General features: G+C 55.6%; 1 protein-coding gene across 7 annotated transcripts; it reads left to right on the top strand.

The window, feature by feature from the left end:
- The first annotated feature begins 4,163 nt into the window (after positions 1 to 4,163).
- On the top strand, positions 4,164 to 24,966 carry PTPN7 (protein tyrosine phosphatase non-receptor type 7). 7 transcript variants are annotated; one of them, XM_054087492.1, is made up of 11 exons: positions 4,164 to 4,582; positions 8,525 to 8,621; positions 11,061 to 11,289; positions 11,700 to 11,883; positions 12,307 to 12,391; positions 13,040 to 13,116; positions 14,069 to 14,206; positions 15,072 to 15,182; positions 15,745 to 15,902; positions 16,726 to 16,839; positions 23,151 to 23,759. In XM_054087492.1, exons 3-11 carry the CDS (start codon positions 11,159 to 11,161, stop codon positions 23,272 to 23,274), a joined length of 1,122 nt encoding a protein of 373 aa, XP_053943467.1. In that variant the 5' UTR covers positions 4,164 to 4,582; positions 8,525 to 8,621; positions 11,061 to 11,158; the 3' UTR covers positions 23,275 to 23,759. The 7 variants fall into 7 exon arrangements, with proteins under 7 accessions (XP_053943467.1, XP_053943468.1, XP_053943466.1 ...); XM_054087493.1 differs by lacking the exons at positions 4,164 to 4,582; positions 8,525 to 8,621; positions 23,151 to 23,759 and adding exons at positions 9,524 to 9,674; positions 23,766 to 24,966; XM_054087491.1 differs by lacking the exons at positions 4,164 to 4,582; positions 8,525 to 8,621 and adding an exon at positions 9,524 to 9,674.
- Positions 24,967 to 25,475: the final 509 nt, after the last annotated feature.

Genomic DNA, 25,475 nt, shown 5'->3' on the forward strand with positions numbered 1-25,475 from the left:
GTGCACATGGGTCAGGTCACCCTGCTTGCTACCCACCCAGCACCCACTGCAGTTCCTCTGCCCCAGCCCAGAGCACCCTGCCCAGCTCCTTCTACTTCTTCCCCTGCCTGTCACTGACCTCTGCTCTGTCCTGGAGGGGACGAGGAGCAGGGCCATTGGGACATCCCACCAGGTCTCCAGAGAAACATGCAGATATTTTGTCAGTTGACAAACACCACTTTTGCCCTCATTTGCTGAGCATTATTTAAAAAAAGGCTGTTGACAGAGAGTCTGCCCTGAGAGCCAGGCTGTGTTGGGCTCTGGGGACTGACCCATGGAGAAGAGGTGGGCAGAGAAGACGCTGATGTGCAGGGCTAAAGTAACTGCTTGAATCAGTCCTGGCTCCTTGTGGAAGACAGTCCATCTGGACCTCCTCAGGGTCCATGCCTGACGGAAACATAAACCAGGCCCTTGCAGGAATGGAGAAATAGGGAGAGACAAGGGACTCCTGCTAGCACCAGTGGGTCCAAACCTAGCCCGTGCTGTGGAATGCGGCCCAGCATGCAGCATCTCTTCCCCGGAAGGACCAGGCAGCAGGTCCCGGTCCAGCACACGCCTGCAGGCTGCTGCGTCTGTACTCCACAGAGTCCTCCTGGCTGGACTCTAGTTCCCCAAAGCTGGGTTGAGGTGGCCTTGCTGGTGGCTCTTTTGTCTGGGGAGAGGCTGAGGAGACCCACAGAAGAGGGGCAGACAGAGCTGTTTGGGGGGCTCTGAGAGCATGTGGTGATGCCCTCTGGCAGGTCTGATGCTCACCAAGTGGTACATGATCTGCTATGGTGTCATGATGCCAGGCTGGCTGGTGACATAGCAGGAGGAAGTGACCTGCCCCAACTGAGAGCCGAACTTGCTGACTTTTCACCCCTCTCCACAGCCCCATGGGCACTCAGCTGGTGCTTCCCCATCCTCTCCACATACACCAGCAGCACACGTCCCTCTTTCACTATCCTGGTATCACAGACCAGGGCCTCAGCATTGCACGCAGGCTCTGCATTTTAGAAGGCTCTATTCTTGCCCAAAATGCACACAGTCCAGCACTCATTGTTCATATAGACAGCAATGGACCCCATAAACCAGAAGTGAGGTCTGGGGGCAGGATGGGCTGTAGCATAGCACAGTGCCTTGCCTATCAGCCATGCCAGCAGGGACCTGCTGCTCTTCCACATGCTGGCAGAACCCATGCCTTACTCAGGTTATTGTAAACTCTGCCCTGTTGCCTGCCCCATGGCTTGACCCCCGTGGCCACACCAGGTGGGAGCAGGGGAAGGGTTTTCAATAGCCCCGGAGTCATGGGGAGGACCGCTGTCTGCTTCTGCATCTCACCCAGTGCTTCTGCATCCCACCCAGTGCTGGCAAGGCGAGGCTTTCATGGGCAAAAAGCCCCATTGCTACATCAGAGCCTCTCATGCCACCAGCTGCTGGCTTGAGTTACCCTCCAGTGCTGAAAGTCCCATGGCTCTGTCCTCTGCGACCTGCATGTTCTGGCAGGAAAGGTGTCCCCTACCCCAGAGCAGCTCAGGACACCCTTTGGCCCCCACAGCAGAAGAAAAAATAACTAAAAAGCTTAGTGTTTCTTAGGTTTTCCTCCACATCTGGGGCATTTATGGATTTCAGCACACTGATTTCCCCACAGTGAGCCAACAGGAATAGTTCTGATATCTGAAGCTGAGATAAAACAGGCCCTGTGTGTCCTGGCTCAGCCCCGCTGCTGCGGTGAGAGCAAGGGGATGCACGAGGCATTGTGCAATGGGAGCAACACGCAGCCCAACGTGGCAGCTTCCGCATTTTCTGAGGCCAGAAAGCATGATCCAAAACAGCTTCCAAGAGCAGCCAGACCCAAGGACAGGCACGCATGCGTGACCCTGCCTCGGTGAGACCTGCTGCAGCTGCACTGTGCAGTTCTGCGTTGTCTTGGCATTGCTGCCCTCTGGCTGCCTCAGCACATCTCCATCTGGAGAGATGGGATCTACCACTGCTGTCACTGGGCTGTGGCTCTTGCAAGATGCACCACAACTCAAGAACATCCTCTGGGAGCAGGTCAGCATGGTTCAGTGCACCATCCGCCAGGCCTGGGTGCTGGCAGCCCATTCCCAAACTGTGGGTTCAAGGATTTGAATGTAGAGACTTTTTCTCAGTTGCACATGCAATGTCTCTCACATGATCCCAGCTGAGCGGGTGAGGGTCCTGCCTCTAGGACATATCCTGCTGTGATTGATTTGGTGGGATTGATGGCGGGAGTCTGAGTCTCTCTCTCTGCTCAAGAAGGGTCTTTCAGGGTGCTGTGTAACTGGGATGTGGCAGTGATTTCACATTTGCAGGGGGTAACAAGGCTTTTCTCTGGGCCCTCCCACCTTAAAAAGGTATTTTAATAGAATGCAGGAAAACAGCATGAAAAGGTGTGGAAAACATGACTTTCACTCAAAGATCTGACAGGCCTCAGCTCTACAGTTTGCCCAAGAAAAGAGGAAGAGGCCGTCGGGGTCAGTTGTGCAACTGCCTGCACGGAGAAGAGACGGCTCCTGCCCAGCAGCAGCAGCTGGGAACTGGAGGAGCCAAGCTCTTGGGCTGGCTTCACCCTGTACCACTGGTCTCTCAGACAACCCCAGCTCATCCCTACCTCTCAGACTTCCCACAGAAGCTGCTGGCTCATCCTCCCAGTCCTGCGCTGTGCAGCAGCAAGGCTTTTTGGCCCCAAGTAGAAGCATCCACGGGTCTTGCCTGTGCTGGGGACAGAGGGTGCAGTCAGCATCACACACATGGGCCGTTTTAAGCCAGGTGAAGAGACTTGACCCCCAAAGTGACACAATCAGTATCTGTTTGATTCATTACACCTATTTCTGCACCGGACGTTGGCTGAGAGTGGGCTATTTTTAATCAGCCTTGGTTTTACTGGCTTCTTTCTGATGTTATCATGGGCTAGGAGATGATCTGTGCACTTTTTGTGAAAACCTCACTGCCAATCCCGGACTAGATTAGCCTGAGGAAAGCAAGCACCGCATCCCCTGAGCCCACAGCATGTGGGCGCAGGCTCACTCACAGCAAAAATGGAAGTGACTACTTTCTAACCACTTCCTTTCTTTCTGAGTCTCTCTCTCCCTCCTGCCCCTCCTGACAAGTTCAGTTCCTGTTATTGATAACAGCCCCTGCACCCGTCGAGAGGTCACCATGCTCCGTGCTCCCACAAGAAAACAACCCAGGGGCTGGAGACAGTGGAGTTGTGCAAGGGAAATCCAGCTGAGCTTTGGTGGGGCCGGCAGCGAGGCTCAGCCCATTCCCTTGGGTACCAAGGTCTCTGCTGTTCCAGGGTGCAGCATCCTCACCTGGAGCCCTGAGTCGGCTCTGGCATTTGTTGGATTTAAAAGTCAGGGTCTCAGCACTTTGAGGATGCTGCCACATGTGTTGGCTTAGATCCCCTCTACACTCACTGCTCCTCCATGTATGAAGTTAAAACAAACAGGGAAAGCTTGTTCCCACATGGAGAGAAGAATAAACCCTGCTGATATGAGGCACCTTCAGGCCAGGAGAACCCCTTTCCCAGGGGACTGTTCTGGTGCCCAAGAAGTCTCCTTTAGCTCACAGTGGCACCAACTCTGAAGTGTTTCTACCCCCACACAGATGGGGCTGGGATTCACCTGCTTTACCCGACTGCATTTCTGTTTGCAAATTTGGAGGAAAGCTCAGCTTGTTTGCAGGACGTGTGGCAAGATACCAAAAGCTCAGCAGTCATTCAAAGAAGGAAAAACAAAGTTAAGCAAGAAATGCAGATGAGAATCCATCCTCTCGGTTCTCCTTGAGGAGAGGGACAGGTGTGCAGGGACTGCCAAGATCAGCAGCGGATGCCCTGAGAAAATGAAACAGCAATTACTCCATTGCTTCCAGCCCGAGCCGGGCAGCGGCAGGAGTGAACCATGCACACCATCACTGGCAACGAGGAGGAAGGTCACGCATCCACTCCCTCTGGCTCTCCTTCCTCAGGATCAGCTCCACCCAAGCAGGATGAGCATCTGGGCCAGTGCGCAGCACTGCTCTGCGGGCTCTGAGGTCCCCGCTGACATCGGCTGTGTGTGGCAGCCGTGTCCCTGCTGCGGCACAGAGTGCTGGGCTGTCCTTGGGAACGCGCTCATGAGGAGGAAGCTGGAGGAGCCCTGCTTTGTTCTCTGGGAACAGCAATCTGCAGAGGTGCTTCGCTCAGCTCCCAGCTCCCGGCTGTCCCCAGGCCAGCGAGTGTGTGATGCGGAACCCCCCGACGCTGTGCCATAACGGGGCTGTTGCCCCCCCGGCAGCGGGCTCTGCAGGATGCTCGGGCTGATTGCACTGTCCTGCCAGGAGTGGATCCGCTGGTCTTAACAGAGTCTGCTGAATCCCAAGGCAGCCACTCCACCTTCGAGCCCACGAGCGATGTTTAGGCAGCAAAGGAGATGGGCTGATTTCCAAAACCCTGCAGGACGTCCTGAACTCCCAGTTTTGTCAGCAGGAGTGAGACCAGCCCTGTCCGAGTGCTGGACCCAAAGGTGACGGAGGCCCAGCAAGATGAGGCCAGGATGTGGTAGGCAGTGAGATCGCGGGGCACTGTCTGTGTTTTGGGGGCTAGTTTGGTGCCTGCTTGGGTTCAGGTGATTTTGGAGCCACCTTGCTGCTTGGGGAGAGTGAGGAGAGGTGCTGGGGGGTGTGGATCAGCACAGGGAAGCTGGGGTAAGAAGGCAGTGATGGGAGCAAGGACGGGCTGGGCTTTAGTGGTGAGAACAACTCGCACCCTGAAGCTGGGAGCTGCTCTTTGCATGAAGGGAGTTGACTATAATGATATGGCCAGGCGAGGCTCAGAGCGCAAGATGACCCCACGGAAGTGGAGTTGTAAAGTGCGAATGAACAACCAGCAAGTACCAAGGGATCAATCCAGATCTCCCTTCCTGAAGCATCAGCTCCATGGGGTCCCCAAGTCCTGATGGACATGCTGAAAGAGCCCACAGCCATGCAGCCCCTTGAAGAGTCCTGGAGCTCTGCCACAAACCTCTCCAGCCTCTGCATCCCAGCTCATGACCCTAACTCACAGGTTTCCAGAGACAGGGGGTGTGAGACCCCATACCTGACACAGCTCTGGGCACATCAGTTGGACCAGGGTGGATGGCTGATGTAGTGAGAGTTGAGACCCTTCCCTGTGCCTCCACCAGCCCTCTGCCGTCCTAGCACCACTCTGGGCATGAACATCACCTCCCGAAGCACAAATGCTGCACTCACTTACCCATCCTGCTTGCTGTGTTGGGGATGCAGTGAGGGCTGGATACCTCTGGGGAAGTGGACAAGGCAGAGCAGCGATGTGGCAGCAGGAAGGCTGTTCTTCTTGCGGCTGTCCTGCTCTCCATATGGGCTGTGAGAATTAGAGGATGAAAGCACTGACATCCCCACTCCTCCATCAGCAAAGTCAGGCCAGATAGGATTTGCTGAGGACAAAGGATGTTCCTATTCTGGGCCATGAACCTTCCTGCCTCACCGAAGAAGGGAGGGAAGGTGGTGAGGAGCACAACTGGGGCCCTGTGGAACCTACGTCAGAGCCATTGCCTTTGGCGCTGCTTCTCCCCATCTCCTGGGCTTCGCTCTCAAGGGGCTGCCTGGCTCCTCTTTTGCCCATGACAGCGAGCGATGGAGGTGGCTGTCCTGGAGTCCTGGTCCTGCCTTGGCAGCAAACCATCTCTGGAGAGGGGTCTGCCCCAGACTGGACACGCTCTGCCACCAAAGCCAGGCTGTACTGCATCCTCCATGTCCCCAGCAGCCCCTTCTTGTAGGACCTGTGCTCTGCATCTCGGGCCCATCTGATGCATCTGATGCAGAGCTGGTGGTGCAACACAGGACGAACATGGCTGAACAGTGATGCAGGTCCTGTTGCCTTCCACCACCAAGCAGCTCCTGGCTTTCTGCTCATCATCGCAACCTTCTGCAGACCTATGTCCCTCAGGAGAAGCAGGGCGGCAGCACCATCTGCCAAGCTGGGGTGCAAAGGCGGCGAGAAGTAGTGGGCAAAAAACATGTGCATCTCTGGAACGTCTCTGCTCTGCAGAGGCCAGCAAGACATTTGCATGCCCTTTGCCTGCATGAGTGGACACTGGTGCGTAACCAGGGATGTTGATTCTGCACGTGTGGGTGTGCATCCTGCCCGTGTGCTCCTGTGGGCGGACAGGCCACAGCACGTGTCATTCCCAGGCAGGCAGCAGCTGCATCAGTGGGGGCAGTAAGGTGTGGGGGAAAGGTTGCTGCAGGAATGGCACTGAAAACTGGAAAGTGCCCTGGAACGAGTGGTATGTCCCTCCTTCATGTGCTCTTGGTCTTCTTTACATCCAGCCTAACTCACCAGCTCATGCTTCGTTTTCCACCAGCACCTTGTCTTTTGTGCTCTGGGTCCCCATGGGGCCATGGCCTTTCATGCTCTGTCTCCCCCCACATGCACCTCTGTTGTCACATCTCAGCCTGCTGGGGCTTCAGCAGGTGAGAAGAACAGAGGCCACGCTGACCAAGTTGAAGTATACTGAGGTCCATTTTTGCACCATCACACATGTATAAGAGTCAGGAGGTCTCAGCAATGCCTGCCTCTGGGAGCCTGGACCATGGTACATCTCTACTTCTCTCCTGCATTCCCTCCATCCTGGGTGAGTCCCCATGTCCAGGACAGTCCCTTCAGTCTACATTGGTGCTTTCTTGGTAAGGAAAAGCCAAAAAGTTCCTGTTCTCAGTGACTCTGTCCTGTGTGTCCTGCTTGGTCCCAGCTGTCACAAGTATATGCATGGCTGGTAGACCCAAGACAGTGGCACAAGGAGGTGAATACCTGGGTGTTGTGTTGCTTCAGAGGCTGAGCACACCGCTTTTCAGTGTCTGTTTCCTCCTTTGACTCCTGCATGGTCTCACTGAGGCACAGGAGTGCCCAGGTCCCAAGGCAACCAAGCAAGTTCATTTTGCAATGGGAGCGCATTGCATCCTTCACTGCAACTTTCAGGAGGGCTTCTGGACCGAGGTAGAGCCTAGTAGAAGGAGGAAGGGTCTTACTGCTGAGGGGCTCCCCAAGCCTTTGAAATGGCCACCAAATTTCTTAAATCACAATGAGCCACAGGTCACTAAATCTGACAGCACACAGGGAGCTCTGAGTCTCCATAAAAGTCTTTTTTTTCCACACCAATTTTGCAGCCTGGCCTCGTTTTTTGGATAAAGCCATGTTTTGGTGAAAGAAGCCCATTCCCTTTGGGGTAAAAGGGTCAAAATTCAGCTTCCAAAGGCCGGTGTTGCCCTCTGGTCTCCTGTTTGCTGTACTCCATGTAGAGGTGCAGGACGTGCCCGTGGTGCTTCTGGTTCTGTGAGGGCCTCTGCACAGCCCAGCTCTGGGGATCACAGCCCCGTTTTTCTGCACCGTTGGCTGCTGCCGGATTTTGTGGGTGTTTCCTGGGTCTTACAAGGTTTGCAGGGGCCCAGCTGTCCCTGTCCTCCCCATCACAGGTGCTTGGCATGGGCAGGCTGGGGGCCAGCGTGGGCACATGGATGTCACCAACACACACTCAATGAAGAGCAACGTTCGTTTAGAAGAGCAACAAAGCTGGTGAGGGGCTGGAGAACAAGTCTTACGAGGAGCGGCTGAGAGAGCTGGGGTTGTTTAGCCTGGAGAAGAGGAGGCTGAGGGGAGACCTTATTACTCTCTACAACTACCTGAAAGGAGGTTGTGGAGAGGAGGGAGCTGGGCTCTTCTCCCAAGTGACAGGGGACAGGACAAGAGGGAATGGCCTGAAGCTCCATCAGGGGAGGTTCAGGTTGGATATCAGAAAAAAATTCTTCACAGTAAGAGTCATGGGGCACTGGAACAGCTGCCCAGGGAGGTGGTCGAGTCGCCTTCCCTGGAGGTGTTTAAGGAACGAGTGGATGAAGTGCTTAGGGACATGGTTTAGGGAGTGTAAGGAATGGTTGGACTCAATGATCCAATGGGTCCTTTCCAACCTTGTGATTCTGTGATTCTGTGACTCATGTGTGCTGGAGGCTCTGTGCTATCTTCCCCGATGCCACACCGAGCTTGTCTCTTGCTTATCTCAGTGCCAGAGGCACAGGACAGTGAGAGGCAGCAGTTCTGTGCAGGACTGGACCATCAAAAGGCAGAAAGGATGGCCCCATGGTTTTGTATTTTGGCTCCATCCTCGGGGACCCTTTCAGCTCAAAGCCACCCAGATGCAAAGGGTGCCCACTGCACAGACACAGCCCCAGCCTCAGCCTTGCTGAGGAAGAACACTTCTGCATTGTTTGACTGAATAATATGTCAGGAAAGAATACTCCTTGTTTACTCTGGTCCCTACTGAGGGCAGGTTTATGCTGCCACCTTGTTAAGTACTGCACTGCTGGTCATGTTAGGAAGATTTCTCAGTCAGAAGAGAGAAGGTGGGAGGGAAAAGTAGCGTCGGGGCTTGTTTGTCTGTGGTGGGGCCACATGTAGGCCCCTATAGCCAAGTTCTTTCATCCCACACAGGACTGGAAGCAGTTCCTCAGTCCATCCTCTGGCCTGATACAGAGTCCAGTCCGAGGCTGCTGACAACCCAGGATCTACTTGTAAGACAAAAATGCCGGTAAGCCCTTGTCTCCAGGATAGAATCATAGAGTCATGGAATCATAGAATCATAGAATAGTTCGGGTTGGAAGGGACCTTAAAGATCATCCAGTTCCAGCGGGATGCGGGAGATGCCACAGTACACTGGGGTGGGGGCAGAAAAGGAAGGAAGCGAACAGTGTCTGCACGGAGCCTGGGCAATGACAAACAGGAAGAGCAGCAGGGCTGTGGCTGCGGGCATTGGCAGGAAGGATGTGCAGTGCCACAAGGGCAGACCTGTCCCACCTGAGCCAGGCCCTCCAGGGACATCCCTCTCCAAGGGCACCGCTTTCCCTGCCCCACTGTGGATGGGAAGTGATTCGTCTTTCCCCGAGGTGCCCAGGGATGGTGCTGGGTGCAGAGGGGTGGTGGGTAGCACCCACAGAGAGATGGGTTAGGGAGTGAGTGAGGTGGCACGAGATCCACACTGAATGGAAAGGTTGAGGCACCAAGCTCAGGCTCACCCTGCAGCAGGATGGAGAACGCCGCACAGCCTGGTGAAGGGAATATGGGCAGAGAGGCAGGGACAGGAGGACTCATCCTGGCTCTCAGTGCTGCAGATGGGGTCTGGTGTCCCCTGAGCAGCACCACTGCGACATGTGAACCACCCCACCTTGACCCTTCCGGGAGCAGCCCCACAGCCGGCTCTTGCCCATCCCTCCTGGCCCCACAGGCTGGCACTGGTGTGGCACAGAGCAGAGGGCACCGAGCACACCCCCTGGTCCCTCTGCAACGCCCCAGCCGGCACCCCAGGACAGGCAGGGTTGTGCCCGCGGGCGCAGGATGGTCTTCACGGGTGGGAAGCGGGACTGGGGCTGCAGACGGCCCGGCAGACCGAGCTGCGGCGATGTGGCCGGTATGTGTGTGGGCGGCAGGCAGGGTGGGGGAGAAGGAGGGAGAGGAAGCGGCAGAGGCAGCAGCTCCTTTGATAAGCAGCTTCCTGAACACTTTCAAACCGTGGTGTCAGACCGACACGCGTGGTGGCTGCAGGGCCTGTGCCGGGACCAACGGAGCCCACCCCGTGGGGCAGCAGGTAGGCAGCCCCCAGCCCACCCCTGCCACCCACTGGAGAGGGCATCCCACCAGAAGAACTGGGCCCTGGCACCCTTGGGTGCTGGCCATGCGCTCGCTGCTGAGCAGCCCCCAGCAGGGCTGTGGTGCCGGGCAGGGTGGTGGGGATGCTCTCTGTGCAGGTGCCCCCAGCTGCGGCTCCTCCCAGCGCTCTCCTGCCTGCCAGGGGCTTGGCCGAGGCTTCTCTCAGGTGTTCCCTGGCCGATGCGTGAGGGACGGCTGCTGGACTTGCAGCCTGCCGCTACCTCTGGCCAGGATCAACCCTGGTGCTGCAGCTCCTGGGGAGCAGATGCTCTTGCCCTGCCTGGCCAAAGGACCGCAGGGCACCCTGTGTGGGGCACGGGGATGGTGCATGTGGCAGTGAAGGCATCGCCAGCACTAGAAATGCCACTGGGCACGGGAAGTCACAGGGAACAGCTCCTGCCCCAGGCGTATTCTCAAGCAGCGTGGCCACAGCCTGGACCCAATTCTCTGCAGCACATCTGAGCTGACATGGTATCTAGGATCCCACTCTTTGCTCATCAAAAGCTCCAAGTCCACATCATCCCCTGTCCCTTTGGGTCCGTCTCCTCCTCATGGAGAGAGCTGGGGATAAGAAGGAGCTTCATGGTCCCAGGGTGCTGCCTGCACTGTAAAGAACTCTGCTCAGAGGTGAATCAGCATCACCTGCATCTCCCCAACCCTACCAGAAGCTGTTTTGAGGCTGATGGCATTAGAGTCCTGGCACTCCCCTCCAGCTGGGCTACCCACCGCCTCTTGCTCAACCACCCAGATAAAGCAGTTTCCTCTTGACGGTTGCTGAGACCTGTGGGATGGAGTACGCTGTCCCAGGGTCTCCTTTACCAGAGCTGCAAGGCTGTTGAGTGTGCTTGGCCTCATATCTCCCAACGACAGGAGATGGCCAGGTTCCTTGTGGTGCTCACAGCCCATGCTGTCTCACCTGGCGAATGCTCCTGTGCTCGTGCGTCCCAGCTCTTTCTCCTCCCCACCATGTCCCCAGGCCAAAAGAAGCATTCCAGAGAAGAGCTGGAAACACACAGCAGCATGTGCTTCCCATGGAGGTGGAGAGCATCCTGAGCTTCTCCAAAACTAAACCCTTCTCCACCAACACAGGGCATGGGTGTCTTCTGCTTGGTGCAAGCAGGTGATCAGTGCTGTGCTGAGGTCACCAGCACTGTGGTGTCCTGGAAAGTGAACATGCTGGGAGTTCTCCTCTGCCAGCTGCCTAGACAGGGGCTGAGAGTCCTTGTTCCACGGCAGCTGAGGACCCCAAACCTGTCCTTTACTTAGGCACATCCATCAGGGTGTCCAGCTTCCTGATATCTCTGATCTGCCTTTTCTTTTCCAGTTGCTTCTCCTCCGATGGCTCCTGGATCCACTGGGAACTGAGGACCCCCGGTGTCCACTTGCTGTGCTTCAGGACGAGGGCTTTGTGGCTGCTGCAGCATGGTACAAGCCTGCTTCGTGTGCTCCAGTGTTCATAACGGTGGCCTGACAGCCTGGGCAGCTGGGGCAGACAGGGACCAGATGGACAAGTCCAGTTCCTCTGCCAAGAAGCACGTGAGGCTTCAAGAGAGGTGAGTGCGGCTGGATGGTGCCTGCAGCCCAAACCTTGTGCTGCCCAACTCAGCCCAGACAACAGTGACCCATGGCACTGCTCATCCCCAGGGCTTGGGCTCCCCCAAACTTCCTTTCCCAGCCCAGCCCTGCCAGCCCACTGCCTGCTGACCTATATGGATGCTCGGTCCAATTGTGACACCATGCTTTGAAGGCTTTCTAGAAAAAACATGAAATGACCAGCGAGTTCCTCGTTCCTTAATCCTCTCTTGTCTTCTGGGGTCTCACCTTGGCCCCTTTCTTCATCCTTGGTTATTCTCTGTGTGACTTTTTCTTCATATGGGGTGGTTGTAGCTGGTGATATGGCAGGATGGGCTGCCCTGCCTTCCTCGGTAGCAGAGGGTCACCTAGGAAGCCCTTTGCCTTGCAGGAGGGGCTCCAACGTGTCCCTAATGCTGGACATGAGCTCGCTGGGCAGCGTGGAGCCCATCCAGCCTGTCTGCACACCACGGGACATCACACTGAACTTCCTGAGGACGTCCAGCCATGTGCTGAGAAGAGAGGAGCTCCAGCAACGTGCCCAGAGTCTGACACAGCTCCAGGAGGAGTTTTCGGTACAATGCTTCCATCGTCTCTCTCTCCTCACAGGAGGGACAGCAGGGGGTGGTGGAGGCAGGGGCTGGTGGGGTGGACATCTCTGAGGGAGGATCCAAACCCAGCTGTACCCCACAGCACTGGTTGCAGGGAAGGCGATGTGGGCACACAGGGGTACGAAGTGCCCTGGGGAACATATCACGTGTGTCCCCCTTGTGTCCCTGGAAATCCTGTCCTGTCCTCCCATGCCAAACTCTTCTCCTAAGGTGGCATCTCTGGAAGGTGTCCCACCACATCTGTACTAAGCACAGGGCTCATCCCCGGAGCTGACATCCCTGGTGATGCTGCTTGGTCCCTGGGGCAGCCTCTCATTGCTTAGGGGATGAGCTCTGCCACGACGAGGGGACATGAGCAGCAGTGATGGTTGTTCTCTCCTCCTGCAGAAAATCCCACCCAACTTTGTCAGTCCGGAGGAGTTGGAGATCCCTGGACGTGCCTCCAAGGACAGATACAAAACCATCCTCCCCAGTATGTGCCACCGCAATCCTTTGCCTTGCATTTGCCCAAAAGAGAGGACGCTTGTGTCTGAGTGCATGGGTGTTTGTGCAGGCGAGAGGGGTGGCTCAGAGCAGCCCTAGCATCGGTGCCCGTGGGTGATCTTGGTGTTCCTGCTGTGCTTGGTCCCATGCTGCAAGAACCGGGTGCTGTGTTACCAGCGGAGTAGACCGTGATATGGGGCGGGATGTGGGGAGCTACTCCTTGGGGTGGATTCCAAGGCTGTGCAGCTCATGACAGCCCAACCTGCGTTGCTTCCTGCCACCGTAGGGCCCTGACGTGTCCCGGGGTCATGTCACTGGGGTTATAAAGGCTGAGAAGTGACAGGAGGACACATTTGGGCTCTGGTCAGGCACTGTGGGAGGGCTCTGCGTGGTTATTGCCTGGGGGTGAGTTACCCCATGTAAGTTACCCATGTGCAGGTTTGGGCATGTCTGGGCATACCCTGCCACATGAGGGTGATGTGTGCAATGAAGGAGCCCGGTGAAGGGCACCGACAGCTCCAAGCAGAGCAAGGAGCTGAGAGGACTCAGTCTCCAGCTTGGGAGATGAGGAAAGAAGGATGGGCAGGATCAGGCTCTGAAAGATGGTCTCTGAGGTAATGCCTGCCATCTCTTTCAGATCCTGAGAGCCGCGTCTGTCTCAGGAGGGCAGGGAACCAGGAGGAAGACAGCTACATAAATGCCAACTACATCACGGTGAGCGTCCTGCCTGGTTGGAGGGCGGGTGGTCTCACAGGTCTTGCAGTCTACAGCTTGCAGGGCATCGCACTGCGAACTCCTGGGTGCTGCAGGTGCCACACTGAGACCTGCATGCCTGGGCTCTGCTGTCACCCACTGTCTTGGGACTGCCCTTGGACAGCAGTCTGAACTTGCCACTCCTTTCTGAGATGGAGACATGTGGCTCCACCTGTGCAAGGCAGACCACCGTCTCTTTGGGTGGGAAAGCCTCACGAGGTGGCTGCTCTTGGCTTCTGCTGCTTGGGTTGGTTGAGCACTCACATGGGCTTTCTTGCAGTGGCTTTTCCACCTCTTCCTCACGCATTGATTTATTGTCTGGTAAGGCCACAGAAGGCAAGCTGTGTCAACAAAGGATGCTTGGAGCTGTGAAACTGAGACTGGGGCAAAGACAGGGCTGGTGCTGAGCTCTCCTTCCTGAGTCCTCAGATTTAGCCTTCCCACTGCTGAGCACTGCCATGAGCCCTCCTGAGCCTGGTGGGAAGGCAACTTTGGTGGGACCCAGCTGGGACTGTCCCAAGTCCCAGCCAGTGGAGATTGATGACTTCTGCTTGTCCTTGGGTTGACAAGTGCCCTCCCTGTGTGAGCTCTGACTGGCCAAGGTGTCCATCACGCCTGCTGTCATCATACCAACAACCTGGGGATGCTTGCAAGGAGCTTGGGTGCATGTGGCTTGCTCTGTGGGCTTGCTTCTGGATTGGAGGACTGGGAAGATGGAGACAATGCCTGGTAGTTCCTGATCAGGTCTATAAAAGCATTTCAAGCACAGGTTTAGTAGGAAATAGCCTGTGTTGGCTCAGCCTTTAACCTGTAGAGGAAGACAAGCACCATGAGAGCTGGGGTGGCGTGGAGACCAGGCTCCCCTTGCATGTCAGGCTTGCCTCAGCATCGGTGGTGGACGGTGTGCTTGCAGGGCTACGCAGGGCGGCCGCGGGAGTACATTGCCACCCAGGGCCCCATGCTGAACACTGTGACTGACTTCTGGGAGATGGTGTGGCAGGAGGAGGCGCCCCTCATCATCATGATAACCAAGCTCGAGGAGCGCAAAGAGGTACGGCTGTCCCACGCCCAGGAACAGCTCCCAGCCAGCAGCAGAGGGTGGGGTACAGTAATAACAACAGTAAAAAGTTTTGTGAGACCAAATGTTGGGTCTGAGCACCTGCTTGTTTCTCCGCATTGCTCTCACAGCGTACCCCTGATCGATCACACATGGAGAAGAGTCCCAGGGCTGCAGCCTCGGCCCCATCCGGCAAAGCCTCTCCTACTCATGTGGCCTCTCGTGCTCTGGGCACACTTTGCCAGATGGATAATACGATAAAGGGATTAGGGCAACCCCTGGGACAGGGAGCAGAGGCAGTGGTGTCCCTCTGGCCTTGAGCAGCTTTCTTGCTAGGCTGGGAGTTCTTGGTCAGCAGATCCATGCTGGGATGGGTGCCAGCAGCACTGTGCCCTGCATGGCAGCCACCCTGTGACTTTGCTGGGTTCCCTGGCTCCCCCTTTAAGCAGCATCTGCCTAGGGGAACACACCCTCTCTTCCCTGGCCATGCCTTTCCTCCCTTCTGTCTGTGGCTGGCACAGCGTCCCTGTGCCCTCCACTGAGCAGGCTGGATCCTCCTGGGTCTGGTAGGACATGGACTGGCCCAGGCACAGCTCCCGTAGGGCTGGGGAGAACCACCAAGTCCTGGGTTCTGAAAGCCATACGGCAGGGAAAAGGGTGCAAGGGGAGCAGATGTGGTTGAGAGGGATCTATCACTTCTTTAGCTTCCCCTCTGATTCACTCCACATCCACGTTCCCTGCTACCCCGCAACTCCCCAGGTGATGCCGCTTCCCAGTAACACTGAGCAAAGCATAACTCAAACATCCAGTGGTTGCCTTGAGCATCTCCACAGACAAGAACCCTGCTTTGTTCTTTCAGAAATGTGTCCACTACTGGCCCGAGAAGGAGGGCATCTACGGCCCATTCACCATCCGTGTGCAGGGAGTGAGTGAGTGCGTGGAGTATGTGGTCCGCAATCTGTCCATCCAGGTGGGTTTGAGCTCCATCCTGCGCCAGCGGAGGACCCCAGCAGGGCATGGCAGTGGCCCTGACACCCCCAGGCTCTCTAGCAGTGGCAGTGCTGGGCAACAGGACAGCAGAGGGTTTGTGGCTTGGACAGCTCAATCTTCTGACTCCGAGGGTCTGCAGAGCTCCTGCCTGCCCAAGGAGGCTGAGAGGGAGGAGGACCCAGCTCTGGAGAGGAGTTCGGTCAGGGAAACCTTCTCTATCAGCCCTTTGCTTTTGCACTGTGCTCTGGGCAGTGCCCCGTGGTCTCTCCATAGTCACCCTGGGCTGACACAGCTTTCCCTGGGCTGTGGGGACAGTATTGGGACACCGTATCTGTTGCCATCTTCTGGGATGGGTCGCTTCCCAGGGGTCACTCCTGTATGTCAGGCAGGGGCTCAGAGAAGGATTTGAAAGGAGATCAGGCGAGATGGGCACAGGCTACCTGCCCTCTGCTGGAGCTGGGTTCCATGTCTTTATTTGGCCCAGACAGCCACTGAGTCCATGCTCCCGTGTCCTGATTTCTCTTTCTTTTGTGCTGGAAAAGCTTGAAGGTGAATGCCGCCACGTCAAACACATCCTCTTCCCTTCCTGGCCGGACCAGCAGACACCTGAGTCAGCCAAACCCCTCCTGCACTTGGTGTCTAAGGTGGAGGAGACTCTGCAGGCTCCAGCCAGCCCAGGGCCCATCGTTGTGCACTGCAGGTAAGAGCTTTCCTGTCACCCGAGCCCCTGTGTGTCCTTCACCTTGGGGTCAGCGTCTAAACACTCAAGGAGAAAATTCCACATGTTGATGCTCATGAGCTGGTGCCGCTGTAGTACAGAAATCCAAGGGCACAACATTTCCATAGCAGTTTCCAGCCCTGGAACTCCTGTCCTGGCACCAGGGTGGTGGCGTTAGGATGGTGCATCCTGCCCTGTAAAGAAATCTGATTTGCACTCGGTCTGTGGACAGTGAGGTGGGAGCAGGAGAGCCCCGCAGGGTCAGGGTAGAACCACCAGAACCACAGCTCAGGCTCCTGGTTCCTCTGTCCCTGTGCATGGCCCGCAGCCTGGCTGTGACACTGCTTTTTAAGGCAATCCTTCTGGAGGATGTGTTGTCTCTATTTCCTCTCACTGCTCGGTGAATTTGGGGACCGTGGAGCAGAGCGCTCGGTTGTCTCTGTGCAGCACACCTGGCACGCGGTGCTGCAGGCTAGCCTGCCCCAGGCAAACCACTCAGTGCCTGGGGTTAGAGCACAGCTAGGGTGGCATGAGCGGGCTGCAAAAATCACTGCACTGTGCAGGAATTGGGGGCGTAGACTGGTTTTGCACTTCCCGAGTGGCCTCAGCCGTGATGGAGTGATGCCAGCCCATGGCTTTTGGTGTCTGGCTGAGAAAGCTTGTCTGTCAGCTGGGATCTGGACCCCAGCATCCTTCTAGGAAAATCATGGCAGCAAACCAATCCAGGAGTGTGTCCAGCTGAGACAGACCAAGGTCCAGGCAGTGGATGCCGTTGGTGCTCAGCTCAGCTGTGTCTGTCCCACAGTGCAGGCATCGGCCGGACAGGCTGTTTTATCGCTACCAGGATCGGATGCCAGCAACTGAAGGCCAAGGGAGAGGTGGATATCCTGGGAATTGTGTGCCATCTCCGCATAGACAGGTGGGTGCAGGGAGCAGGCTGCTCCTTGGAGAGTCCTGCCCAGAGCCATCCTGGGAGGAGGGATGTGGGAGGGATGAGGGGGCAGGCACTGTGAGGGGGCAGGAGGCCAATTTTTGATGGAAGACAGAAGGGTTGTGAAAAGATGCAGATGTGGTGACAGCAAACAATAGCTCAGTGATGAGCTGGTTTTGCCCTCGGGGTTGTTGTAGCTCTGAGGACCTGAGGAGTTAAAGCAGAGCAGTTCTGAACCTGGCAGCTTCTCTGCCCCTTCCACCTCAGCCATGAATTTCAGAAATGCTTGATTTTGCCAGTGTTTAAGGAGAAGTACTGGTAAACATCAGAGCTGAATCAGTTGCTAATTCACATTCTGAACAGCCCAGCAATGCTGCTGAGCCCAAATACGCTTCGGGCAGCTCTGGCTCCTGTATCAGATGCCCCTTGGGCTGGTAGGTGAAGCAGGAATACTTGAGCAGGAAGCCGGGGATGAAACTGTGGGCTTTGGTGAGGTGTCAGTGGGACCTGCCTTTCCCTTGCAGAGGCGGGATGATCCAGACAAGCGAGCAGTACCAGTTCCTCCATCATACACTGGCTCTCTACGCTTCCCAGCTGCTGGAGCCAGGAGGCCACTAGCGCAGGGCTCCCAGCGGGCTGCTAGCTCCCCACTCCTGCCTCTCCTGCCCCGGCCTTGGGGACACTCCACTGAAACTCCTTACTGCTGCTACTGGGACAGAGAGTAGTGGTACGGACATCCCTCCGGATGAGCACTGCTGGGCAAACCCATGGGGATTTTGGCCTTGCGACCACAGGATTTGGTGGGCTAAATGGTGCTCGAGGTGTCTGTTGCTGCTGCCTTGAGGCACATTTCACCCCTGGGAAGAAGCTTTGGCTTTTGAATTTTCTTCTCAACCAGAAGGACAAACCATGTGGAGGAGTTGAAGCTGGATGAGCACCGGGAGTGATTTGCCTTTTAGCTGCACAGAAATGTTGAACCCGTTAGAGCGGAGCTGGTACAATTTCCCTGAAAATAAACAGAGCCTCTCTCCTGGCTGTGCATCGTCTCTGGGCAGGGGCTGCACAGGGCGCAGGGCTGGGCTTGCTCGCAACACACACTGTGATGCTGTTCTTCCTAAAGATCATAGAATCATAGAATCATAGAATCATAGAATAGTTTGGGTTGGAAGGTACCTTAAAGATCATCTAGTTCCAACCCCCCTGCCATGGGCAGGGACATCCCACTGGATCAGGCTGCCCAAGGCCCATCCAACCTGGCCTTGAACACCTCCAGGGATGGGGCAGCCACAGCTTCCCTGGGCAACGTGGGCCAGTGCCTCACCACTCTCATAGTGAAGTAATTCTTCCTTATGTCTAGTTTAAATCTGCCCCTCTCCGGTTTATACCCGTTGCCCCTTGTCCTGTCACTGCAAACCCTTGTGAACAGCTCCTCTCCAGCTTTCCTGTAGCCCCTTCAGGTACTGGTAGGTCACTATAAGATCTCCTCTGAGCCTTCTCTTCTCCAGGCTGAACAACCCCAATACTCTCAGACTGTCCTCGTATGGAAGGTACTCCAGCCCTCTGATCATCTTTGTAGACTCCTCTGGATCTGTTCCAACAGCTCCATCTCCTCTTACATTGAGGATTCCAGAACCGGACACAATACTCCAGATGAAGTCTCACAAGAGAGGACTAGAGGGGCAGAATCCCCTCCCTCGCCCTTCTGGCCACTCTGCTTTGGATGCAGCCCAGGACACGGTTGGCCTTCTGGGCTGCAAGCGCACGTTGCCGGCTCATGTTGAGCTTCTCATTCCCCAGCACCCCAAGTCCTTCTCTGCAGAGCTGCTCTCAATCACATCATCCCCCATCCTGTATTGAAATCAGGGTTTGCCCCAACCCGGATGTAGGACATTGCACTTGGCCTTGTTGAACCTCATGAGGTTTGCACAGCCCCACTTCTCCAGTCTGTCCAGGTCCCTCTGGATGACATCCCATCCTTCCGGTGTGGCAACTACACCACTCAGCTTGGTGTCATCTGCAAACTTGCTGAGGGTGCACTCAATCTCACTGTCAATATCATTGATAAAGATATTGAACAGCACTGGTTCCAGTACGGACCCCTGAGGGACACCACTCGTCACAGATCTCCATTTGGACTTTGAGCCATTGTCCACTACTCTCTGAGTATGACCATCCAACCAGTTTCTTATCCACTGAGCAGTCCACCCACCAAATCCGTATGTCTCCAACTTACAGAGAAGGATGTTGTGGAGGACCATGTGAAAGGCTTTACAAAAGTCCAGATAGATCACACCCATCGGTTTTCCTGTGTCCACTGCTGCGGTTACCCCATCATAGAAAGCCACCAAGTTGGTCAGACAGGATTTGCCTCTGGTGAAGCCGTGCTGGCTGCCATTAATCACCTCCCTGCCCTCTGTGTGCTTTAGCATAGCTTCTAGGAGGATCTGTTCCATGATCTTCCCAGGCACAGAGGTGAGGCTGACAGGTCGGTAGTTCCCAGGGTCATGTTTTGTACCCTTTTTAAAAATGGGAACAACGTTCCCCTTCTTCCAGTCACCAGGGACTTCTCCTGACTGTCATGACTTTTCAAATATCATGGAGAGTGACTTGGCAACCACATCAGCCAATTCCCTCAGGATGATTTGGTACGAAAGGTGCCCAGTTGGTTGCCTTGGTTATGCGGCCAGCTTTCCTCTCCACCTTTGGCCAACACCCTCTCAACAATCTTTATGTAGGTTAAGGCAGGGGATTCTGCCCCTCTGTTCCACTCTTATGAGACCCCACCTGGAGCCTGACGTCCAGTTTTGGAGCCCTCAGCACAGGAAGAACATGGAGCTGTTGGAGCGAGTCCAGAGGAAGTCACAAAGCTGATCCAATGGCGGGAGCACCTCCTGTATGAGGACAGGGTGGGAGAGTTGGGGTTGTTCAGCCTCGGGAAGAGAAGGATCCTTGAAGACCTTAGAGCAGCTTCCAGCTCTGAAAGGGGCTCCAGGAAAGCTGTGGAGGGGCTCTTGGTCAGGGAGTGCAGAGATAGGATGAGGGGGAACAGTTTTCAGCTGAAAGAGGGGAGATTGAGATGACATTTTAGGAAGAAATGTTTCCCTGTGAGGGTGGGGAGGCCCTGGCCCAGGTTGGCCAGGTTGGATGGGGCTTGGAGGAATCTGATCCAGTGGGAGGTGTCCCTGCCCATGGCAGGGGAGTTGGAACTGGATGGGCTTTGAGGTCCCTCCCAGCCCAAACCATTTTATGATGCTCTGTGACTTTGCAGGCAGCGTGTTCCAAATTACCTTTTATTCTGTGACGGTTTGCATTCTTGTTTGTTTTGCTGAAATCAAACAAAATGATATTTAGGTTGTTTTTTTCCCCTGATAAATCTGTGGGGGCTGGCGGGGGGAGGGGGGGTGGAAGGTGTGCAAAAAAGAGAAAAATGAGAAACATTTTGGCAAAAAGCATGGGGATGGAAAGATGGAAATATTCTGTAAATTAAATATTCTGTAAAAAAGCTGTTTAAAACCAGCCCTCAGGTGACGGGCGCTGCTTGCCTGGATGGGCAGGAAGTGTGGATGAGGAGCTGAGGGCTGCCCAGCCTGTGCCTGCTGGTGCCCACAAGCCCTGATGTGTCCAGCTCAGCAGGTGGGATCCAGGGAAGAAAGGGTAGATCTCCTTACTGAGAGAATCTGAGCTTGGCTCCTCTCCAGAGCAACCGCAGATCAGGCCTGTGTGCACGGACACCCCTCCACTGCTCAGAAGATCCCCAAAATGATGTTGAATCGCTGCCCAAGGGCTCTGCCGTTGCCCAGGCTCTGTGGCTCTGGGGAGGAGAGATGATAGAATAAAAAAAAAGAAGTTTCATCCTTAACTCTGCAGTTTTCCTGTCTTTTCATCAGTCCAGAAGTAGGGTTCCTCAGGCCTTTGTCTTCTCTGCCAGCATCCTACCCTCACTGCTCCTCTCCTGCCCCTCTCCAGTTCTACAAGAGCAGCAAGCGAGCCAGTGAATCTGCTCTATCCAAGGACGAGCAGAGAGCCAAAGTAGTTCCTCCTATTTCCTGGTCCTGTTGGACATAAGTAGCAAACCCAGTGGCAGACTGGACATGTCCCACTGTGCAAAAGTACCCTATAGCACAGAAATTCCCATGCATTGCTGAGCCATGGTAGTCCCTATCAGTCGTTCTTATGTGTTTGCAGAATTTCTGGAGAGGACTTGCCAGGGCGCTTGCTATAGCACGCTAAAGCCATGCTGAAGCATCTGCTCGCTGCAAGGAGCAAATCCTGGAGAAATTCTTTGAGAGTGAGTGGAAGAGTGACAGCCAGTAAGACCCTCTCTGCTAGCACAGCCCCCTCCCACAGTCCCATGAACAATCCCACTCCCTGGCCCTGGAGCAGGAAAAAACTCAGATCTGCCGTAACATCTTTGCACCTGCAGCTCTGGAACCCCTTGGTAGAGCAAGCTCATGCACCAGCTGCCAGGGAAGCCCTTCCTCCTGCCACAGCTGCCCCGCCGGGGCACTGCTGGGGGGCTCGGTCTCTGCAGGGCTCCAGTCTGGACTCCTGGAGACACCACAGAGCCTCCAGGAGCCCCAAGGGTCAAAGCACGGCTCAGAACTTTGACTTGTCAGTTGACTTCATGTCATGCTGTTGCCTTTGATGGTGTCTCTAAAGCCGTCAGTGGAAGTTTTGAGCCTGTCTGAGACAGGTTTTATTCAGCTGGCTCTTTCCTGAGTCTTCCCTCCGCCCCCGACACATTCCTTTCAGGCAGGGGAATCTGAAGAGCCTGTGTATTGCACCAAGGCTCGGTCTTCGCCCACGCTCCCTGGACAGCAGGAAAGGCTCCATTTTTCTCATGCTTTCAGTTTATTACCATGAGGAGAGCTGCCGGGCAGGTTTGCAGTGAGAGGTCATGCTTGGACATGGGGGCTGGAGAACAAGACTTATGAGAAGTGGCTTAGGGAACTGGGGTTGTTCAGCCTAGAGAAGAGGAGACTGAGTGGAGAACACATCACTGTATACAACTGTCTGAAAGGAGGTTGTGGAGAGGTGGGTGTTGGTCTCTTCGTCCAAGTGATAGGTGATAGGACAAGGGGGAATGGCCTCAAGCTGCACCAGGACAGGTTCAGATTGGACATTAGGAAAAATTTCTTCACTGTAAGAGTTACTAAGCACTGGCAGAGGCTGCCCAGGAAGGTGGTGGAGTCCACATCCTTGGAGATGTTTAAAAGATGGGTAGATTAAGTGCTTAGGGATATAGTTTAGTAGTGGGTGGGTGTGGTTGGACTTGATGATCTCAGTGGTCTTTTCCAACCTAGCAATTCTCTGATTCTATGACATTTCTAGGGCAGCACTGAGGCCCCAGAGAAGCCCCATGAGAGCAGGCGGGTCCCCAGAGGGAAGGAGGTCCACCCAACAGCTTCTCACCCAATAGAGGGATGGGGTTGACCTTGGGGCTGGAAGCTCTATGGATACTGTAGGTCATGGGAATGACATGCAGGTCTTCAGAACCCAGTGGTTAAACTGTGAGACAGGGGAATGTGGAGAATAAGCCCTCCATTGCCCCACACTAGTGTGGAGCACAGCCCTGACAGTTCAGTTTCTTTAAGGAACTTGGTTGAGCAACCACATTAAAACCTCCTGGGAATTTCAAATATGCTCATGTCCAGAAAGGTCCTGGACTGGACCTTTTGCCTAAGACTCTTGCCTAAGACTCTCTGCACAGTCCCACGCTCCTGACACGGTGACCACAGGGTGAGCCAATGATGGGTAGACCTGCAGAGGTGTAGCCGCAAGGACCACATCCAGATGGGGCATCCCCATCCATGCTGTCATGGATTCTCTGCAGGGAGCAGACAGCAGGACTCCCTGCTTCAAACCAGGGGGAAACCTCCAGACACCTCCAAACCTGCCACGGCTGGGATGAAAGATAGGTGCTGAGCAGAGAAGGGCCAGTATGTGAAAAGGCTTTTTTTGCTCATTCATTTCTGACTCTCCCTCCATGATGGATTCACCCATCCCTGAGTGGGGTGTTTTCCTTGAGGGCTGCATGGACAGTTTCTCTGGCAGGGACTGCAGTAACACTCGTGCTATCAGGAGGCAAAATCAGCTAACAACTCCATGCCACAGGCCTTTTGGGTGGGAAGCTCGAAACTGAAGGAGGGATGTTCTCTGGGCTGGGACCTGGTAAAGAAAGAAAACATTTTCAGGCAGAAATTACGCAGGAGAATTGAGGAGCCATGAATTTTTCAATGGTATGAGGAGGAGCTACAATGGAGTAATTATAAAAAGCAGCGATCTTCCTCCGTCCTCAGGCCTGCCTTTGAGAGTGCGGGGAGCTTTGGCGCTGCAGCATCTCAGAAAATGGTTTCTGTCTCTGAAAACAAGAGCAGCTTCCCAGTGACTTACAGAACACGATGGAAATTGTCCCACCATTAATCATCACAGGCTCCAAGAAACACACCAGGAGAGAGGTTCAACCACCCTTGGACAGCTTTGTGTGGAGAGGCTAAGGTCAGCATGGAGGAGACTGAGGGGAGACCTCATCGCCCCTGCAGCTTCCTCACAAGGGAAGGAGCAGGCACTGAGCTCTTCTCTCTGGTGACCAATGATAGGACCCAAGGGAAGATGCAGGAAGATGTGCCGGAGGAGGGTTAGGTTGGACTTTAGGAGAAAGATCTTCACCCAGAGGGTAGTGGAGCACTGGAATGGCCCTCAGGGGAGTAGTCACAGTGTCGAGCCTAAAAATATTCCAGAAGCATTTGGCCAATGCCCTCAGCCCCACAGTGTGAATGTTGGGGTGTCCTGCACAGGGACAGGGGTTGAACTCGATGATCCTTGGGGGTCCCTTCCAACTCAGGACATTATAGGATTCTATGATTCTATGAGCTCAGTTTCTCTGTTTTCTGTGCACACACACTTCTCTTCAGCCATGAATTCAGCATCCCAGTCTCACTTTGGAGCATGAGTAACCTCTGCACGTGGACTCATCCCAACACCCGCTGGAATAAAGGCCTTGGCTCTTCACTCCGGTGCTAGGGAATTCCAAACACCCTGTGTGTCAACTCTTACTTTAGGACTGGCTCAAGTCCAGCCTGGATGCAACCGAGCCTTTCATCGACGTGTAACCAAGCACTCAGCATCAATGTGGACTGGCAAAGCAGAGCTGAAGCACAACCAGCACAGGAGGAGTCTAATATCCCCTTGCAACCCAGCAGAGCTTAGAGGGGGGAATGAGAGCATTTTGAGCCTGCAGGGCCCAACTTCATCTCTAAAGGCTGGTGAAGCACCACATTGCATAAGTCTTACAGAAACATCCCTCAGGAAAGCCGTGGCTTTGGTTTGTGTTTTGTTCCACGCGTGCAAAATTGCTCAGGAGCACTTGTGACACTGCTCTGGGCTTCCAGCTCTGCAGGGGTCTTGTCTTGAGTAATCAAACAGTAAAAACATTAAAGAACATGCAGTGCGTTACATGGGGAAACCAAGGCCTGAGGGCATGATGCCATGTGGAAAGCCCAGCCTCCAATCCCAGAAACCCAGTGACTGCCCCATGACCGAAAAGAAACCAGCAGGAGGATGAGGTCCCCTTTGTGGCCATGAGGTCCCCTCACAGCACGGTGCACCCCTTTCATCTCAGCTGGGGTCCTCCTTCAGCAGCGTCCAGCACCTCCCCACATCCACTTTCACCAGGGCACCCACGGCAGAGCTGCCTTGGCCCCTGGCCGGGCACTTTACCTCCTGCCCTGGCTGCGTCGTAGGTGGGGGGACCGTGGCAAGGGCTGTGGCGTGGCTGGAGGGTCCGGGGAGTCCTGTGGGACCCACGGGGGAGCTGAGGTCCAGGGGAGGAGACATGCAAGGGAGCAGGACTGGAAGTCCGCCCTGCGGGCACGGTTGGAGGGGCAGCTGCTGGCTGTGCAGAGGCTCTGTCAGGGTGCAGGATCCGTGCCAGCGGGTGCAGGGGCAGAGATGGGCTGCTGGACACAGGCTGCCATGTGCAGGGGTCCCTGGGGGCAAAAGGGATGGTCCTGGGAGTGTGGCGGGTGCTGGGTGTGGAAGGTGCAGGAATGAGGAAGGGGCAAAAGCTGCCTGGTGCAAGGGTCATGCAGAGGTGCTGGGACAGGGGTGCAGGGGGTGTTGAGGGTGCTGGGCTGAGGGTGTTGCAGGGCACAGGGGTCCAGGGTGCGGTGGTGCTGACTTTGCGAAAGTCCTGAGGAACTGAGGGTGCAGGGGGTGATCGGTGCAGGGGAACTAGGGGTGCAAGGTGCAGGGATGCTGGGAGGGCAGGGGTGCTGGGTGCAGGGTGCTTAGGGGTACCAGGAGTCAGCGTGCGGGGGGGGCGGTGCAGGGGTGCTGTGTGCGGGGGGTGCTGGGGGCACAGAATGATCTATGTCAGGGTGCAGGGGGTGCTGGGAGTGCAGGGTGCGGGGATGAAGATTGCATGGGTGCAGGGTGCTGGGGGTGCTGGATGCAGGGGTGCTGGGGTGCAGATGTGCTGGGGGCTAGGAGTGCTGGGGTGGGGGTGCAGGGTGCAGAGGTGCAGAGGGTACAGGGGATGCTGGGTATCCAGGTGCAGGGGCTGCAGGGTGCAGGGGTGCAGGGTGCAGCAGTGCAGGGGTGCAAGGTGTCCATGGTGCAGGGGT

This window comes from Cuculus canorus, chromosome 24, assembly GCF_017976375.1.
Source record: "Cuculus canorus isolate bCucCan1 chromosome 24, bCucCan1.pri, whole genome shotgun sequence".
Classification (NCBI taxonomy): Eukaryota; Metazoa; Chordata; class Aves; order Cuculiformes; family Cuculidae; genus Cuculus; species Cuculus canorus.

Excerpts from the sequence above, each read along its gene's own strand:
- PTPN7 (XM_054087492.1), top strand. The coding sequence starts at position 11,159 with ATGGTACAAGCCTGCTTCGTGTGCTCCAGTGTTCATAACGGTGGCCTG. Across the intron at positions 15,183-15,744 it reads TCCGCAATCTGTCCATCCAG|CTTGAAGGTGAATGCCGCCA; the intron begins GTGGGTTTGAGC and ends GTGCTGGAAAAG. Across the intron at positions 15,903-16,725 it reads CCCATCGTTGTGCACTGCAG|TGCAGGCATCGGCCGGACAG; the intron begins GTAAGAGCTTTC and ends TCTGTCCCACAG.